Source organism: Pelodiscus sinensis, chromosome 3 (genome assembly GCF_052426305.1).
Source record: "Pelodiscus sinensis isolate ZL-2025 chromosome 3, ASM5242630v1, whole genome shotgun sequence".
Classification (NCBI taxonomy): domain Eukaryota; kingdom Metazoa; phylum Chordata; order Testudines; family Trionychidae; genus Pelodiscus; species Pelodiscus sinensis.
Genome location: NC_143054.1, coordinates 167,246,111 through 167,265,881, shown reverse-complemented (window position 1 = coordinate 167,265,881; position 19,771 = coordinate 167,246,111). Strand labels below are relative to the sequence as shown.

Sequence of the window (19,771 nt, the reverse complement as noted above, 5' to 3'; positions counted from 1 at the left end):
CAGTCATGTCCGGCCTTTTAAATCCCCGCGCTGCTTGTGGGTGGGGGGTGGGGACTCCGCCCCCTGTACGCGGCTCTACTTCCGGCGGGGCAGCGCACCCGCCATCTGGTGCCGCCCCCCACGTGACGTCAGGCGCAGTCTCGGCGGGCGCAGACTCGTTGCTGCCTCCGCGGCCCGGGAGCACCCGGCACATCGCCGCTCGCCCCACGCCGGGGCCGCCCTGTTTGTCCCCGGCGCCTCTGGCTCCTGCCCGCCCGCCGCCGCTCGTGGTGCTGGGGCCTCTCGCTCCGACCCCTGGATTGCCGCAAAGGCAACTTCCAGGGGGATCAGAGTGTGGGGCGCCTCTTCCCCGTCACAGTATCCAACTATTGGATAATTCATCAATATCACAAAATAGTCCCTGTATATCTTACAATGATGTTATTAATTTTTCTTTTTTGTTTCTGCCGCTGCTTCATTGCTTAGGTCCTTTTAATTTTTTAAAATTAAACTTCCAAGTCCATTGGTAAGTTGAAACACTTTCTTATACACCCTGTAATGTTCAATAACTTGCCTAGAAGACATCAGAGTAGAACTGATCCTGACGGACCATTAACTAGTTGAGTTACGGGTAGTGTTGTTATATAGTCATTACTCCATGAAGAACTAAATGTTAAGTAATCACCTGTTCTTGGATTTCTCTGTCAAAAGCCACATTAGATTTTAAATAAAAATTATGTTCCTGATCTTAGATTATATGCTTGTAATGTACATGAGTGACTTCAGGATAATTGTCATAGTTCATGCTTCTAGGATCAAATTCGAACCTATTGTAAGCAGATGTAGGTCCACTGATGTGAATGGACTTACTTTACTAAATGTCTGAACTTGTTCTTTAGGACCAGATTTAGCACTTTGACTGCACCACTGTCAGTCTAGAGTAACTGCATTGAAGACATAGAGGTCATTGGAATTCTTTAGGAATTACTATGATTAAGAGTGAAATTTGCTGCTCAGAGCTTTTCCATATGTAGATGAAGCATCAGGGCATCCCAGATTGTTACATGATGTCAGTCCGACCTTGGAGAAGTGAAAAAATTTAAAGAAACCCCCAAATTAGGAGCATTATGCCTGGGGGGTTGTGTGTGTGTGTGTAGTTTTTTTTCTGTGGGTGGAAACTATAAAGATCTAAGTAGCTCTGCATAACTTCAGTGTGAAATCAGGGGAAACACATTCCTGTGTGCTCAGTTGGAGTTTCATACTGCTTTAGAGAAGTCTACAAACTGCCATGGTTTGGAAATGCTACATGGGTGAGTGGGAATTTAAGTGTTTGTTTGATCCTTGATTCCCCTGCGTTACTCCTTGAACAAAGAGAAAAATTGGCTCTGAAGTATGTAACCAATATAGTTATGAGAACATTACTTAAATGTCAATGGCAAATATTACAGGAAGACAAGATGTGCATGTTCTAAATAAGTGAAGCTTAAAGGAAAAGTAGGAAGGATGGTCTAGAGTATATGGCAATAGTAAAAGGCCTCAGAAATCCTGAGTTTGGATACTGGCTGAGCTCCAAACTTCTTGTGTAACTTTGGGCAAGTTCCGTAATATAAAATGAGGATGAAATTCCTGTACCATCTAGTTGTGTTGAAGATAAAATCCATGAATGATTGTGAGGCACTTGATAGTACGGTGATGAGTACTATCTAAGTGCCTAATAAGAATTTCACTGTGCTGAAATTTGGGCATCGTTTGAACAGGTATATGTGGAAAGCAGGTCCGGTTTTGTGGTCAGATGATTTATTTTCCCTGAAACAGACCAAATCATGTTTTATTCATGCCTAGAATTCTTCAAGCTCTATTGCAGCTATTGTTTCTCTTGGTTCTCACACCAGGAGGCTATCCAGAGGATGTATTTAGAACACAGATATGATTCATCTTACTCTGCACCTACTATAACTATACACTTTAATTGATGTCATGAAATTGACATATGCAGGAAGCAAGGACAATTACATTTGGTGGTGTTCAATCTCTTCTCTAATGTATTTTTACATACATTTTTGTTATGTGTTGCGAACATAGTCTGCGCTGCATAGGACAGTATCGATTTAGTCTTCGGGTATAACAAAGTTCAGCTTGGATTGACTCCTCCCTGACACTATGGTAAGCTCTGCTCACACCTTGGTTGGATCTCTACTACACTGCTTTTTCTTTTCATAAATAACTTCTCAGAGCACACCCGTCACAGAAAAATGCTCCAAGTTGCAGTTAAAGGCGCAAGCATTTTTTAGCCAAATGGAAGGGTAAGGTTCAGATCTGCCATGCACAGGCACAATCCCCATTTCATTCAAGTTATGTCCACTGTTTCCTGAATGTTGCCCATGAGCAACTGCTTGTGAAACCAGGGGTGACATTGGTGGTTTCCTGCCAGTATCTTTCTAAGTAGTTGAAAAAATTGCTTTCAGATCTGCACATTGCAAAAAACAATGCAAAGAAATGTTTCTGCACAGCGTAACTGCAATGCACGTGCTTTTACATTAGGTATGTAAAATCTCATTTAAAAAGTTAACTGGTTAAACATTACATTTAACTGGTTATCCAGGATCCTCAGGCGGGGGGCTACCTCCCCAGACTGGCCGAGCTAGAGTGGCCCCTTGCCCATGTCAGCCCAGGGGGTGGAAGGGTGCAGCTGTTCCAGCCTGGATGGGTAACCAGTTATATGGTAAGCATCACCACAGCAGATGAAGTCAGCTGGAACATTTGAACTAAATCATTTGATTTAATGTTTGTGAGTTGCTGGTGAAGTTTACTTGGTGCAAGGTACTCAACTCTGAGAATGGAGTTATTCCATCCCCTCACCTCCCATAGCGACAGAGAATGAAATCCCAAGACCATTGAACTCACTGGCAAAACTCCCATTGATTTCAGTGCGTCCATGATTTCACCATGAGCTTTTTGGCTTTTTTAGACCCATCTGTCTTCACAAGAATGTGAGAGGACAGAGACTGTTTATATGGAGGGACCCTGACTTGTTTTTGTCCGTGGTAAATTCACATATTTATTTTTCATGAGTGTATGTCCTGAATGAAATGGAAAGGTGCGTTTTTAATAACCCTATAAGTGAGGCTGTCCAATCAGTACTGGAGCATTCCATTTAACTGGTGAAATCCTTTGTTAGACAATAACTTTCATAAATGCTTTTGGAGTAACAAACTGAAAGGAGAAGAGAGAGTTTGGAATAGCTGATGGAAGCTGCTTGTTTGGTGGTAGAAATTGTTCAGAGCTTAAGGCTGTGTCTTGGGCTGGTGGTGGGGTGCGAGGGGGGTGGGCAGGGAGAGGAAGAGTGTGAGACAGATAAACACTTGACAGCAAAAAACATTTATTTATCTATGATGACACTTTCTTGAGCTTAGGCAGAGCATTGGAGGGAGGAATGGAGAGTATTGATTTTTCAAATTCAAAGGCCTTTATTGAAAGCCCATCATTATCTGAGGTTTGCGTGAATGGGAGCTTGGCCAATACTTTTTCTTCCTAGCATCCATCTGTGGATTACTATAGAAATTATTCCAAAGCAACCATCAGTTCAGATTTCAAAACTTATCCTTGTGCTTCTGATCTCCTAATATTAAACGCTCTGCAAAAGGAGATAAATAATATTGCAGTAGTAGCTGTTTTATTCATTTTATTGCTTTTTCAGAAATTCTGACAAACGCCCTCATTAAATATTTAAGACTTTTCTGATATTCATGGACAGCCTCTCAACTAGGCCATCCTCGTCCCTCATCTGGACAGCTACCTGGCTTCTTTGGTAGAATAGCTGTGGAAACGTCTGTGTGAGAAGCTATCAGATGGATTAAGTGGGTGTTATTGTCAGAGTGAAGGACATGGGTGACCCAAGAAGAGACAGAAGCAGATATGCAGAGAGAGGTTCTCATGTTTAGAAGGGCCTTCTAGGTGAGGATAAAAAGTTGGAAACAGAAGGAGCCTGTTACGGCTGCTCTAACTTATGCTATCTAGCATGGCCCCCAAGGGACTGTCTTCTGGCTGGAGATATCAGAGTATAGTAGGCCATTCTTCTGGCTCACTTCTTTTCCCTCATCACTCTTGGATGCACCCCCAGAGCTGGGGAGTTACATGGAGTCCCTGTTCCCTCTGCCCTGTTAGAGATTTGGATTCTACACCCTTCACCTTTGTTTTTCAGTTTAAAACAAAAAGAGTTTGAATGAGAAATTGTCTTCAAAATGTGAAAAAAAAAGTTGTAACCATTGTTGTAACTTTCTAATTGACACCCTCTCCAAAATTGTAGAATCATGCTAATATGTGCACCATTTTATCCTCAACTAAACTGTCTTTCTCCTGTAACTAAATCAGTGAGAATTTATCATAAATAATTAAACCTAAATTGTAGCTGTCAGATTTAATAAGCAAAGTACATTTTGTGATCCTAGCTCTATGGTTGTATGTATTTACTTCCTTGGTAATTTGCAAAGATCAGGTGACCAGTGTCTCCTACTCATTAGTGTGAATTAGCAAGATTCTAATGTAATGTATTATTAATGGATTGAGATGCATTATTTTTAGTCTTTTGAGTAGCCAAAATGTCTGACTTTAGGAAAACAATGTTCCAAGTGATTATGGCTCTTAAGCGCGCCCCCTTTTCAGTTTCAGTACAGGCAGTCCCCGACTTACGCGGATCCGACTTACGAACGGGGCTTTCTCGCCCCGGAGCTCGCAGGCAGCGGTCAGCCACCTCGACCTCCGGGGCGAGAAAAGCTGCTCCCTGTGCCCCTGGTCTGCTGGGGACCGTCTCCAGCAGACCAGGGGCATCGGGAGCAAAGCCGCAGCCCTGGCGGGTTTGCTCGCAGTGCCCTTGGTTTGCTGGAGACGGTCCCTAGCAGACCAGGGGCACCGCGAGCAAAGCCGCAGCAGCGGCGGGTTCCCGCGCTTCTGAGGCTTTGCCAGAGCAAAGCCTCAGAAGCGCGGGAACCCGCCGCTGCTGCGGCTTTGCTCGCGGTGCCCCTGGTCTGCTGGAGACGGTCCCCAGCAGACCAGGGGCACCGGGATCAAAGCCGAAGCGGCGGCGGGTCCCGCGCCAGAGCAAAGCCTCAGAGGTGAGGCACCCCGCTGCTGCGGCTTTGCTCCCCGTGTCCCTGGTCTGCTGGGGGGGGCGCAGCTAGTGTGCCCCCCCCCCAGCAGACCAGGCTTTTGTTGTGGACCCTGGGGCAGAGCAGCTGGGGCGCTGCCGGTTGGTCCCGCAGCGCCGCTCTGGGCACTACTGGACCAACCCGGCAGCACCCCAGCTGCTCTGCCCCAGGCGTCCCCAAGTCAGCTGTTGCTGAAACTGACCAGCGCTGACTACAGGAAGCCCGAGGCAGAGTTGCTCTGCCCTGGGCTTCCTGGAATCAGCGGCTGATCAGTTTCAGCAGCAGCTGACTTGGGGTTCTTAAGTTGAATCTGTATGTAAGTCAGAACTGGCGGTCAGTTTCAGCAGCGGCTGAATCTGGACGCCAGTTCCCACTTATATACAGATTCAACTTAAGAACAAACCTACAGTCCCTATCTTGTACGTAACCCGGGGACTGCCTGTAAATGTATTTGGGAACTGATGCCTGAAGTCTGTTAAAGTGCATAGTTGTCACCCCAGGAAGGCATTGAACCTCTGCTGTGCTGGGTAGCGAGAAGTGTCAGCCCTTACACAATAAAGCTTACTCCCCTTCTCCTGCTCTCCATCCATGGCTAGTACATGGTTGGGAAAGTGCCATGTTTTCACCTCCTCCCCACTGTGCTCTGCCCACTTGCTTGGGGGGGAGTTGTATAGGTCATGCATCTCTGTTCTTTCCTTTGCTCCCATCTTATTCACCATGATCCCAGTAGATCCTAAACAGCCATGCAGGTAGGTGTTGGTGCAGTCTTCTATAATCAAGTAGGAAAAACATAAAATATAGCCCATAATTCATTGCTTCCAAACACCATGCTTCTGCATCCCCATGAGATTTTAATGGAACAGCCATTAGTTATGTTGTATATTCATATACTTAAATGAGACATTTTTCTCTTTCCTTAGCTTTTTTTCTGAAAGTTTTTTAAAGTTTTAGGAAAAGAGATGTAAATCACAAAAGTTGTCCATATAATGTGCTTTCAGATAATCATACAAAATGTAAAAGTCAGAGCCAATGATGAAATGAACAATGCTATATAGTATCTAGCTAGGCATTTATACTGCATTCATCAGTATAGTATCTATCAAGACCTGTGCCATCCAATATCTACAGCCAATTGGATCTTCTTTTAAAAACCCTATGTTGAAAGGTGCTGAGCATCCTCAGTTCCCATTGAAATCCATCATCCAAGTAGCAAAGTTAATCACAGTTTCACGGGACAGGTCCATAAGGTGTCGTAAATTTTTTTTATATATATATATATATATATATATATATATATATATATATATATATTATATGTTTACTTATGAATTTCCAGTTATCGCTTTGGGAGTGGGTGTGACACAGCTTCTTGTCCCAAGCCCCAATATTAAAATTACTGTATAATTGGGAATCCCAGTGGGCACAGCTGCAACACTCACACTATGGGAATCTTTCTATATATCTAAAGTTCATGGGCCTCAAGTCTCACGCTAATGGCTGAAGCCAGTGTCTTATAGGGTACAGGCCTGTAGGACAAGAAGCAATGGGCTTAAATTGCAGCAAGGGAGGTTTAGGTTGCATATTATGAAAAACTTCCTTACTATCTAGGTGGTTAATCACTAGAATAAATTGCGTACATGGGTTGTGGAATCTCCATCATTGCAGATATTTAAGAGCAGGCTAGTTAGACATTCATCAGGGATGATCTAGATGGTGCTCGGTCCTGCCATGAGATAAGGGGACTGGAACTGATGCTCTCTCAAGGTCCCTTCTATGATTCTATGATTCTACTACTGAATATAATAAAAGCAGATTATAATGAATGCAAGGCAGTGTATATAATAAAGGCAAGCTAGCCTGATGGAATACAGTTATCTCTTTATTGGAGCGTTTCAGTTTTTCAGTCTGATATAACAACAAATTTCCAGACAAATGTTAATGGTAATGAAGCTTTTCGCATTAATTCCCCGTATTCTGCAACCAGAATTCATCTGTGTCTGTTCCGAATATGAATAGTTTAGAAGTATACTTTCCTCATTGCATACCTGACTATAATGTAAATTACAGCTAAGAGTTTTCCCTTTAAAATGATTTTTCAGTCCTTGAGAGAAGTAGTTAAAATTTATGGAGGAGAGTTGAGAAAGCTTATTACTAAAATGGCTTATTGGATTTGTAAAGCACACCAGGAATCAACCTGGAGGCCCCTTAACTCTGGTGTGAGTTGAGGATGCTTAGCACCTCATAAACGTGCTCAGCTCTTAGCAGGGTCAGATTTGATGAGAACATGATACTTGCTCTGTGAATGCTGACATGCTTTAGGGCAGTGATGGTCATACTTTTCAGTGCTGTGCCCACCCCCCTGAGCCAGGTTTGGGAGCCAGGCCATGGCTCCAAGGGCGCAGGGAGAAGGGGATGTGAATAGGAGTAAGGGCTGGGGGTAGCAGACAGAGACAAAGGCTGGGAGAGGGCTTAGTGGTGGAGATGCAACCGTGGGGCCAGAGCTGCAGCTGGGGTGAGACCCTAGCAGAGGGTGGGTGGGTGGTGCTCTCTCCCTGTTTCCCCTGGGACTAGCCCAGTGCCCTAACTCTCAAATGTTGTGCACCGCTCAGTTCAGGGCTTAGGGTTTAAGAGACAATGAAAACCTTGTATTAATGGTGCATATAATAGCTCATTAAGGGAGCACAAATGTAAGTGTACCTTTTCATTCTCTTTTCAATTACAGATTGACTTGGAGCCAGAAGGAAGAGTATATGTCATCATAGATCTTTCTGGATCATCAGGTGAAGGTATGATCTTTCAATATTTTATCTTTTTCTTCTCAGGAATCTTGCCTTTTAAATGGATCTATCATGCAAATGTTGTTGGAAATAAACAATGTCCTGTGGTATTACTTAACTAATCTCTACAAGCTCATGTTAGATAGAAAATGTTATCTAAATAAGTATATGTTGTTGTGCCTCTAAGAAACTGCAGTCCATGTTAGCCCTGGAATTATAGACAGACAAAAAGAAAAAGTAAATAGACTAGTAACCAAGGGTACAGTATTCAGTAGCTTAGAGCTGTTTAATATATGTGGTATTTACTTCCAAGAACTAATTTGTCTAGTTTTAGAAAAAAATGTGCTGTAAACCTGACACTAACTGTTAAATGTGTAGAAACAGATGTTATACACATCAACTCTTTCTTCGTACTAAATTATTAGTGTTTTTCCCACTACCCTGTTCTCTTTCCAGGCAAAATGCACAAGTGAAATATTTTAATAATAGAAGATAAATGGGGTTTTTTTTTTGGTAATACAGCACTTGTGCACTGGCTTAGAGAAGACCCTAGAAATGAGGAAGATTGGTATTCTATGGCAGTTAAAGGTACTCCTTGGCTATTGTTTTTGCTAGGGCTTCACTGGGAGGTCCACAATTAAGAGTCCCAAAGCTCTTCTGTGTATTTTCTCAAACATTCTCTTTATCAAGATTTTAACAGATGAAATATATTTGGTGGCATGGGGTCTTTTTTGTTGAGTCATTTTATGCTGTGTTCTTTTGAACAGTTACATGTAATGCTGCCTGCTACACAGTATCTGTAGGTTCAGATTACTCAAGGCAAGATCATATAGGCCCTTGCAGGAGGAGAAATATGTTTTTGTTTTTATGGATCGAATAAGGGATCAGCAGAAGAATGCTTTGTCTGTCATTTTGGTGTTCAAAATAAATGTTTGCTGTGCCGTGGGTAATTGCTAGCAGTTTACAAAAGCACATACTGTACTAATGTCCTATTTAAAAAAAAAAAACTTTATTGCTTACTGCTGTGGTCTTACGCTCCTCTGTCCACATCAGGCCTTCTTCACACTCTTCATTCTTACATGTAAACGGCTTACAGAATGCTATAATAACAAAAGCATGCCCACATAGCAATTCTCACACATTCTTAGAAAAATTGTAGGACAATCTGCTTAGTCGTTTACTCTCATAGACAGCGTCTGCAATATGTGGAACAAATTTAATGTTAGTACGAACAGCCATATTTTTTTCTTCCTTGTTAGTTGCTGTGTGAAGTTTAGATCTCATAGATGGAAGGTTCTAACAGAATCGGCCTCAGTTTATCATGGTATATGTAGATCGCAGCTCATCAATAAAATAGAAGGGAAAGAAGTAGGAACCCAAAGGCAAGGGGACTCAGGAATACGAGTGGGACTGCGTTCTGTCTCCCGAGATCCTGGAGGATACGGTTGCCTTTGAGTTCCCCTCCCCACCTACGTCCTGGAGCTCCAGAAGTCCCTGGAGACCCTGGTGGTGGAAGTAATGGGGCTGGAGGAGAAGGCATCAGGGTTGTCATCAAGGTGGATGGGGTTCTCGAAGGAGGCCCTTTCTAGACATGAAGTCAGGTGTTCCATCACAGTGGTCAGGGAGGCAAACATGGTCTTCTGCTGTCTTGCCTGCTGCTCCCTGATGGCTGTTTGCTCATGCTGCTCTGGAATTTGGTCCAGGTGCTCTGCCCACATCTTGCCCACATGGAGGTGCATGCAGTCCATCTGCTCACTGAATATGTTCTCCCTTCTCCACTTTCACCTGCAGATGTGAGCCAGGTGGGCAGATGTTGTAAGAGGTGGAGGATGCACCGAGGTGGCAGTTGTCCCAGCTGCAAAGAAAAATTACAAGGGCAGACTTTACAGCAGCTACATTGTGTTAAGCCTACCCCATATCTGTTAGCCTACACCGAAGGTCTCTGTAAAGACAAAGGAGATGTGTTCCGTTCAAGGCCAAATGTTCACTTCAAAACAGGTACTTTCCAGCAGGTGCCTAGAGTTCCCAGGGGAGCATCAGGATGCACTTGTCTAGAAGCAGACAGTCATGGTAATTAGTCAGCCAGGGCAGATGCCTGCAGGCAGGAGTGGGGAATGGAAGAAGGGTGACTTCCCGCTGTGTCTGGCACAAACCTGGTCCACCATATGTGGCTTCCCAGGACAGTGCTGCTTTCCCAGACAGGGCAGGAACCTGCAGGTGGGGCAGGGGGGAATGGGATGCTTCCCAGGGACACTGGTTTTTTTTCCTATCTGCAGGGAGGTGGGGGGGGGGGGTGTGATGTGTGTCTGGCACACATAGCTTCCTGGGGAGAGTGCTAATTGGTTCCCCTCCTCCTCCCTCCATGTTGCCATGCGAGATATCAATCTTCTCTGAAACTCAGAGTGATCGGGAGTGGATGCTCACTGAATGTGGTCATAAACCTGGGCGTATGCTGTAATACTTTGTGTTTCATTGATGTTAGACCACTTACTGGTGGCTTGGCATGGGAAGGTGTCCTACTGCAGAGGACTGCATAAGGCTGGCCTCCCCAAAAACCTTGTGAGAAGGTTTAAAGAGTTCCTATGTGAGAGCTTCATGGAGCTATGCAGGCAAGACTCCCACTCCCTCTGCAGGCACATTAATAAGCTGTTCTGGGCCCCCTGCACTTTGTAGGCAGAAAGCATGCTGCACCTCACACCCCATTGCCTGAACCCGCTTGCAGTTAGACAAAACTTGTGAATTCTCCAAAAGTGATCTCCTCTGGGTAGGTGCTGGATTGAGAGACATCCTGGGAGGAGGGGACTGGCTTCAGCATCATGACCAGTTCTTAGCTCTTGGGGATCACTGCTGGCTAGTCTCCTCCCTCTCCACCATCACGCTGTCCTGCAGACTGATGCCAGGTGTGTCTAGGCTTGACTGCACAACCGCATTGGGGAAGCTGGCTTTCCCCTGCACCCTAGTCAAAATTGCATCCAGCTGCTCATAGTAGCGACATGTGTTAGGTGCTGCACCAGACCATCCACTTGCCTCCTTCACCTTATGGTAGTACTGCCTCAGCTCCTTGATTTTTCACTCTGATCTGCTGGGCATTCCTGGAATAAGCTTTAGCCTCCAGCAGCTTGCGATCTTGTTGTAAATGTTGGCATTCCTCTTGCTGGTTTGGAGCTCAGAAAGGATGGATTCATTTCCCTACACCATTGTGAGGTCCAAGTTCTCCTGGACACTCCACGCTGGCCCTCTTCTGTGCCCCTGGGAACTGAAGGCCGTGGGAACAGAAGTATTCAAAGTTGTCAGTGTTGGTAGGATTGTTCAAAGTCATCTCCATGTGTACCGTGGTATGGAGTAATTTGAACATTGAAGGCTGGAAATAGCATTACTCATGGTGAAAAGCAGGAGTACTACAATCAACTTCAGCAGCCCTCAAGGTCGAGTTGACAGAGTTGGCAGTGTGGATGCATCACTTAGAAAATTGACCATATGCTACTAAAGTCAATGTAAAGTCCTAGTGTAGACCAGGCCTTAGAGAAGGTACAAGCACAAGATTAAGAGCTTCAGTTCTAATTACAAAATCATTATGTGTTTGTAAGGCAAATTCTCAGGTTACAGCATAACTATCAGCTTTGTCTTGAAAACATTGCCAAGCAGAACAAGAGAGCATTGGCAGCAGTTCTGACCTGATACTCTAACCTCTGCATTTCAATGAATTATACAGAGTTTTAGCAAAATATTTGTTGTTATTGGAAGTCATCTGATTGAATCTCTCTTTACCACTTTTCAAATGTATGGCGAAAGGCCCATGGAAAGTAAATAATGATCAGCTTCTATGTGGCACAATACTTTTTTCTCCACCTGGATCTAAGTGCTAGTCAGAAGCTGTGTGAGCAATAAATTGAAGTACCTGAAAGAGAGAAAAGTACTCCGTAAGGCAGGACAAATTACACAATATTACATATTATGGCACAGATAAAGGCACGTGTATAAATCCTGCACCACTGAACTGGGAGTAGCCTTTACTCACTGACCTCAGTGGGACTGCCCTCAGGCCTGGAATTAATTTCATTCTCTAGGATTGAAACTTCAAATAGCATAAAAATATTTTCAGAGGCCAAAATCTGCTCTCTCAAGTGCATCTTGACATGTTCGCATTCAAAAACATAGAAATGTGGAACCGGAAGGGACCTCAGTAGTCCAGACTCCTGCACTGAGAGAGGACTAAGTATTATCTAGAGCAGCAGTTCTAAACCCAGGGTGCATGAGCCACATGCAGGCTATTTAGCACACAGCTGCAGCCTAGCTCAGCTGTGTGCTAAATGCTGCTGGGCTGAGTCCAGGCTGCTCTGCGGCCTGATGGGCTTTAGGGTCTAGGCTGCTTCCAGCGTACCCTCTGCCCTGTGTGAATGACTCTGGGGTCCAGGCTACCTGGTCCTGCACAGGGGAATCTGGGGTCCTGGCCGCGTCCTGGCCCTGCACAATAGGGTTAGAATCTGGCCTGCCACTGCAGGTGATGGCTGCCTGGCAGAATTGGGATCCAGGGTCTTTCTGGAGTCAGGGGGCTCCCATGCAATGAGTATCAAGGTTGGGGTCCCTGCTGCATGCCTTTTGCCCTTGTTTCCCACCTCCTTGGCCCCCTCTATGGCTCATTCTTTGGGCTCTGTGGGGAAGTTTGGGAGGGGGGAGCTCTGTGGTTCTCAACCTACAACCCATAATGATAAATAGGTTGAGAAAAACTGCTCTAGACCATTCCTGACAGATGTTTGTCCAACTTTTCTTAAAAACCTCCAGCGATGGAGATTCCTCAACGTCCCCTGGTAATTTGTTCCAGTGCCTAGCTACCCTGACGGTTAGGATGTTTTTCTTAATATACAACCTAAATCTCCCTTGTTTGTAATTTAAGCCCATTGCTTCTTGTCCTGTCCTCAGTGGATAAGAGAACATTTTATCATACTACTCTTTGTAACAAACTTTTGTGTACTTAAAGACATGTTGTCATGTATTCCTTCAGTATTCTGTTCTCCAGATTACAGCTAAACCAGGGGTGGGCAAGATACAGCCCGTGGGCCAGATTCGACCCACCAAGCCATCTGATCTGGCCTGTGGCATGCTCTGCTGAGCCCCCACCCTCAGGTCAACCAGATCCTGGGGGTGGAGGAGTGTGCAAAGTCTCCTACCCACACCAGGGGTGCATGGCACCAGAGGGAACTGCCAGCTGTTCAAAATAGCTAAGGGTTCCTTGCAGGCCTCACGCGCCCCAGCTGGACAGGGGCAGGAGACTTTGTGCATTCCCCTGTCCCCAGGCTCCAACTGGCCTGGGGGTAGGGAAGTGCATGAAGTCTCCTCCCCCTGCTGCGAGCCCATGATGCCACAGAGAACTGCCATCTGTTCAAAATGAGAGAGACCTCACGAGAAACCACGGCAGGCCTTACCATAAGGCAAACTGAAGCAGCTGCCTCATCTGCCAGATTGTGGGGGGGGGCACCACTAGGACCCAGAGTGTAGAAAATTGTGTCTGCTGCTGGTGCATATGTATTCTCTTTGCTCTAGATGCACAGAGATGGTGAAGTGCTGTGCTGGAGGAAGGAGGGCACAAGAGACATAACAGGCAGGCAGGAGAAAAGGTGGCATGGGGGTGTCATTTGAATTCCCTGCCTCAGGTGCCAAAATGTTGTGGGCCAGCCCTGTAAGAGACCTCGCCCCAGGGGGGAGTGTGGGAAATATCCCTCCCTTACCAGAACAGCCCCTGTCCATGGTGGGCCCAGCCCAGTCCCCCATCAAAGGTTACACACTGGCTCCCCAGGAACGGGGCAGGCAGCCGTTGTCAGACCTCTCCTAGGGAGGTGGCTTTAATTAAGCTTTATACAGGAACCCCCTGACTTCCGACTGCCCAAGTTACGACTCCCCACACTTACAACCATTTTTGTAAATGTGCAAGGGGCTGAAATCCCCCGACTTACGTCCTCAGCCCACATTTACAATGGCGCATGGTACCTATGGTTAATGAGGGCTCGAGTTACAATGCCCATGACTTGTGACACTTCCCCGGGAACCAATCGTGTCGCAAGTCGGGGGCTGCCTGTACTAAAGAGCCCACAGTGTGTAATCTTGTAACTGCTAGGATTTTTAGCAGTTACACAGTTACCTTTTTACATGAATTTTTGCATCCGTACTTTAAGGGGAAAATTAATCTATTTTTTAAGCAGTACTCTTTTTTTTTTTGACTAGTTTTCTTCTTCTACCTTCTTGCGTTGTAAGTTATACCAGCGTACAGATACATATAGTAGCTTGCTTCAATGTGCGACTTACACCACCAGTAACTATAGAATGATTCAGAGAGCAGACCTGAAGATTGCATTTAGTTATTTTCCTGACTGTCATTATGAAATTTTATAATAAGTAAGAATTATCCAGGACCTCATTTCTTTGCATTATGTACAGTAAGTTGTGATCAAATACCTGAGTTCATATTAGGTAAATGCCTTTTCACAGTCACACACAAAATTAAGATTTCATTTCAGAGTAGGCAGTTTAAATTCCAATGAAATATCACAGCTCACATTGTAGGTGGTGAGTATCACCAAAATCTGCTTTGGTTTCTGGACACAAACCAAGAGCCATTTAATTTCAGTGTTCAAATTGAGCTGTGTTTCAAACTTATTTTTCATAGGCTGAAATGTGATGAATAACAATAAAACCTGATTTGGCTACTGTAATGAGAGGCAATGTTCCCTCTAATTTTTTCCATCCATGTGCAGAATACATTTTATGTGCATGAAGGCATGCGTGGATGTGCACCACCAGTAGAAACACATGCAACTGGATGTGGGCGGCTGTGGGAGCTCTGCTAATCAGCTGGGTGGCATTTGAATCTCTCTCTCCTGGGCTGATGCCCAAGCACTCAGCTTACAGGGAACACTGATGGGAGGTCCTGGCAGTATTTCTACAAATGAAGGCTTATTACCCAACCACTTGATCTCACTCCGTATAGGAAGCTCCAGCCTAGGAATCTTTAAACATGCACATGCAGGATGGTTAGCGCAAAAGAGCCCTGGTTTTGACACCACACATATTTCATGCTTGCCAACTCCCTTTCACAAGCAAACCAAATATGCCAGATTCTCTCAGAGCATATACCTGCTCTACAGTTCACTGGCATCCACAAAATAGAGCCAGTCTGCTGGTGTATGTACCCAGGCATCCAGCCCATGTCACTTGTCCACTGGGATCTTAGAGCCAAACCCGAGCAGTGCTGTGACCCCTGTGCACTAGGCTGAAATGTAACAGACTCAGTTTTGGCCCTGGTAGGCCTCCCCTCCTTCTATCAAGAGAGAGGGACTATGAGACCAAACCTGAGTGTTTATGTGATCCCCATACACCGGGCTGCAATGCCACTCTCTCAGTTTTGGCCTCACATCAAGATGGAGGGCTACTAGGGCCAAACTTGAGTGGGCAGAGGGGTGACCAGCACTGCTGCTGATTTTTGTCACCATGGGGCTGCCTTCTGCAGCAGAACTCCCCCCTGGGAGTCTGTCTCCCATTGTTCTGTTTCTTGCAGCCCTTGTCCCTCTCATGGATGGGGGTGATGCTGTACCTGACGGGCTGTGCTGGAATTGGTGGGACTCAGTGGGCCAGCAACTGAAATTGAGGTGCTTACGATGGGAAGAATTTCTGGAGTTGCGTCTGCCTCACACCAAGACAGAACATGCCCTCTGTAGGGAGCGGCTTTCACCACCGGCACAGATGGTATTTCTGTAACTTGTTTATTCTCACTAGCTGTACTTGTTGCTGGGGGTGTCATTTAGGGAGTCTGTACTGTGGCCTCCTGCTTAGGCACTGAGGCCTTAAAGTTCAGACTTGTGCCTGAATGAGGACGTTTACCAAAATCTTGTGATCTGTGACTGTCACTCCAAATCAGTGGTCGTTTGTATTAGCATATTTGTTACCTTAAAATTCATCAGGCTGGCATTACATTATACGTCATCACCAGATGCTTGTTACTGTGATTAGAGCATGGGGGTGGGTTGAAAAAGAATGCTGGCACTAAGTCTGAGTTTCCAGAACATGGTTGGTGGTTAGATATCTTGTAGCTAGACAGAGGGTCGGGGGGAGGAGGGGGAAGCTGTCATGATAAATCTTAGACCAGCTCCAGCAGTATTTCTCAGTTTCTCAACAACTATAAATTACAAAGAAGTCAGCTATGCTTTGTTCCATCTGTAGAGCTCTCCCACCAAGATATAACTTTAACACCCGCCCAGCCCATCTTGGCAGTGGTGTCTTTCTTTTAGATGAAGACCTGCCTCAGGCTGATTTCTCCTCAGCTGCAGGTGTTTCGTTCTGGCCAGCCACAGCTGTTTAGCTCCCATCAGCAGAATAGGATTTTAGAGTTGAAATCTTGTACCAGTAGGTGCAGCTTCCTTCATTTTACTATTCTCCTACGATGCAGGACCCATTTGGGAGATTCTTGCCATGTGTATATCAAGTACTAGGCTGATTGTGTAACACCAGCAATGTATAACAAACTGTCAAGGTCTTACAGGCTACATCTAGACTACAAGCCTCTTTCGAAAGAGGCTTTTTCGAAAGATACTTTAGAAAAAACCTCTTTCTAAAAAGAGCGTCTAGACTGCAACCAGTACTTTCGAAAAAGCAAGCCGCTTTTTCGAAAGAGAGCATGCAGGCAGTCTGGATGCTCTTTTTTGAAAAAGCACAGTTTGTATTACATAGAACCTTTTTTCGAAAGAGCGCTTTCAAAAAAAGGCATTATTCCTCATAAAATGAGGTTTTCAGCGATTGAAAAAACTGCTGTGTTCTTTCGATTTACTTTCGAAAGAGCGCGGCAGCAGTCTAGACGTAGAGGAAGTTTTTTCGAAAAAAGTCTAGACACACCCATAATAGACACATGAAATGAAAGACCCACAAAATTCATTAATAGTTTCACTGCAGAGTCCACCTGACCCTTTCCTTTCCTAACCCAGTGTAGGTCTTGGGTAACCTAGCCACGACATCTAGTGTATGTATCTAGGGGTATGTCTACACTACCACCCTAGTTCGAACTAGGGTGGTAATGTAGGCAACCGGAGTTGCAAATGAAGCCCGGGATTTGAATTTCCCAGGCTTCATTTGCATAAAACCGGGTGCCGCCATTTTTAAATGTCCGCTAGTGCGGACTCCGTGCCGCGCGGCTACACTCGGCACGGACTAGGTAGTTTGGACTACCGTTACTCCTCCTCGGAAGCCTAGTCCGAACTACCTAGTCCGTGCCACGTGTAGCCGCGCGGCACGGAGTCCGCACTAGTGGACATTTAAAAATGGCGGTGCCCGGCTTTATGCAAATGAAGCCTGGGAAATTCAAATCCCGGGCTTCATTTGCAACTCCGGTTGCCTACATTACCACCCTAGTTCGAACTAGGGTGATAGTGTAGACATATCCTAGTGTATCTAATCGTCCTCGGTACTGTGGTGCGATGTGTTGGTAGCTGACCCTCCCCCCCCCCCCAGACTCGGAGAGAGGCCACTCCGCCTCACTAAGTCATAGCGGTCAAAACCAGTTAGCAGGGAAATAAGCAGATCACCAGTGTGCAGCTCTTGCACTTTGTGCAGGGCGTGGCAATGATCAGTCTTTATCCTAGTCTCCTGTTTAGCACAGACAGCATATATAGTCTGGTGCTCTGCACCTCTGGATAGGGCAGAGCAAGGAGCAGCCTTCTGGTTAGGGCAGGCAACAACCAACACACTCAGGGTAGGATAGAGAAATATGAAAGTTTTATTCCAACACCCTGTCTGTGGCCAACAGCAGTCATAGAGTCAGGGCTCTGATCTTCTGGGCAGCACAGAAGAATAGCAGTCTATGGCCCAGCTTTTGGGCTGGGGTAGATAGTAGATAAATCCAGGCCCTGTGGCTTAAAGTGCGTAGGCTACCCACCCCAGGGATAGGGTTGGCAGAGAGGGAAACAGTAGGATGTGAACCCACCCTACTCCATTGGGTTCCATCCTCAGTCCTTAATAGTGATGGAGTGTTCCACCATGGAGTCAGCAGGGATCTCACCAAAACACACACACACTCTGACAGCAAAAACAGCCTGAAGACTGGTTTCCTTGGACTATTAAAAATTGCAATTAATTTTTTAATAGCATGGGGGATACCTGTCACTCTTGTAGGATCTAAAGTTTTTCCAGGTCAGACCAGGATAAAAATGCAAAATCCAAATGTGGAGGTGTGTGGGAATGAGAGTGGGTTTTGTGTGAACAGGAGTGAAATGAAAAAAACAGACCTATGTGGGGTCTAGCACCCACTCTAAGTCCCTCTCCAGGTGTGGGTTAGTATCCAGCCAGAAGAATGGCCACCATGTTGAGACACACCTGTCGCTCCCATAAACCCTGCACTGCCATAAGCAGAGCTCAGCCCCAGGACAGGCCATACTCCTGGCATTTTTGTTTGTAATAAAACTGATTAAGATAGAATTGTTTTCAGTTTTCTTTCTTTAGGATTCTACGCTGCCTGTCTGTCATTTTTTGAAGATAGTAGCAAACATTAGTTGGCTCACAAATTTCAAATGTAAGTGGAATTGAAGTTTTCAAAAGCCATTTCAGTTTATCACGGGTCAAAAGAGATTTTCCCCAATGGAGCCACGCTTAGCAAAATGGGCAGAATTTTCATTTCACTTGCTCCTTTCATCAACATAAGAAAACTTGCATCTCTCCGTGCCAAGATAGATCTGAAGTTATAAAAGATATGTTTGAAATCAGATTGGAATGCTTATCTTTCTAATGCACTATAAATGTTCTCTCCCCCAGGAGATTAATTTAAATCAATTTCCAATATGCATTTCCGCTCAGTCTCAGATCTTATTTTGATTACTGTAAGATATTTTAAATGTGTAGTTGGGGGCACTTATCTCAAGAATGAAAGTTCTTCAGTCTAGCTTTTTCTCCTTTGTTCTTGCAAGCCTTGACCTATATTATGACCATCTGCACAGCCATGTACCTGTACTGATCCAGACCCCAACACTCATCTCCCTACTTTGCCTAGGGAATTGTTTTTCCTTTTCAGTATCAGTTTTAATGTTGACCAAAGAGTAATGTCCTATTGTGTTTATACTGCTGGACAGTCACTTGTCCTAAGATGAAAACTTTGAACAAAGTTCCATCAGCATCTACAAGACAACTCTTTCCTTTGATCTGAAGTATTAAGAAGAACATTTAAAAGTTCAGGTTCTAAACTACAATAATACTCTCACATTCTCTTCAGAGAAGCATTCTGGGTTACATTGGACCCTATGAAATTTGTTTATTTTCCAGTGTAACTGGGTGTTGGTTGGTGTGTAGATAATCTTTGCAGGAAAAAACAAGTCTGTGATTCACGAACAGGCATTTTAGCACATGCATCAATAGCTGAAGAGGGGAGAGGATCAAAGGTGGAGCTAAGAAAGTCATGCTTAATCCTGTATCATTTTTGTCTGTTGATTTTTCACTCAGATGAGTCAGTTCTAGCCAGGCTGGCTTTGGTAAATGACAAGCTCCTTTAGTTAGAAGGCTGAATCTTCAAATGAAGGACCTCATTTTTAGTATTTGGTATAAGATGAGGCTGTCCAACATGACCTTTTGTACTTACAAAATGATACCCACAAAGAGGCATGCCATAGGGTGTTTATAGAGATCTTGAGTTTTATATGGTGAATGCTTTAGTAACAGGCATCTCTTTCTAGATTTACAGCCTTCCCTTGAATCACGTCCAGTTAGTTGATGGAACATCTGGAAAATATTGTATGTTTGTAATAGCCACTTACATGTAAAATTGGCTAGGATTTTCAGGCAAAGATCAGTGACCCTTTTTTGGCAAACTTTTAGATATTTGCCAAAACGTGTCAAGGAGTCATT

General features: G+C 44.9%; 1 protein-coding gene across 3 annotated transcripts in view; it reads left to right on the top strand.

Annotated features, from left to right (window-relative positions):
* PRKCE (protein kinase C epsilon) overlaps nucleotides 1–19,771 on the top strand; it is a 465,689-nt gene that overhangs the window by 154,207 nt on the left and 291,711 nt on the right. For all 3 annotated transcript variants that reach the window (XM_075925412.2, XM_089777502.1, XM_006125476.5), the window contains one exon: nucleotides 7,846–7,909. In XM_075925412.2, the coding sequence (XP_075781527.1) occupies nucleotides 7,846–7,909 (64 nt within the window). The remainder of the gene's footprint in view (nucleotides 1–7,845; nucleotides 7,910–19,771) is intronic.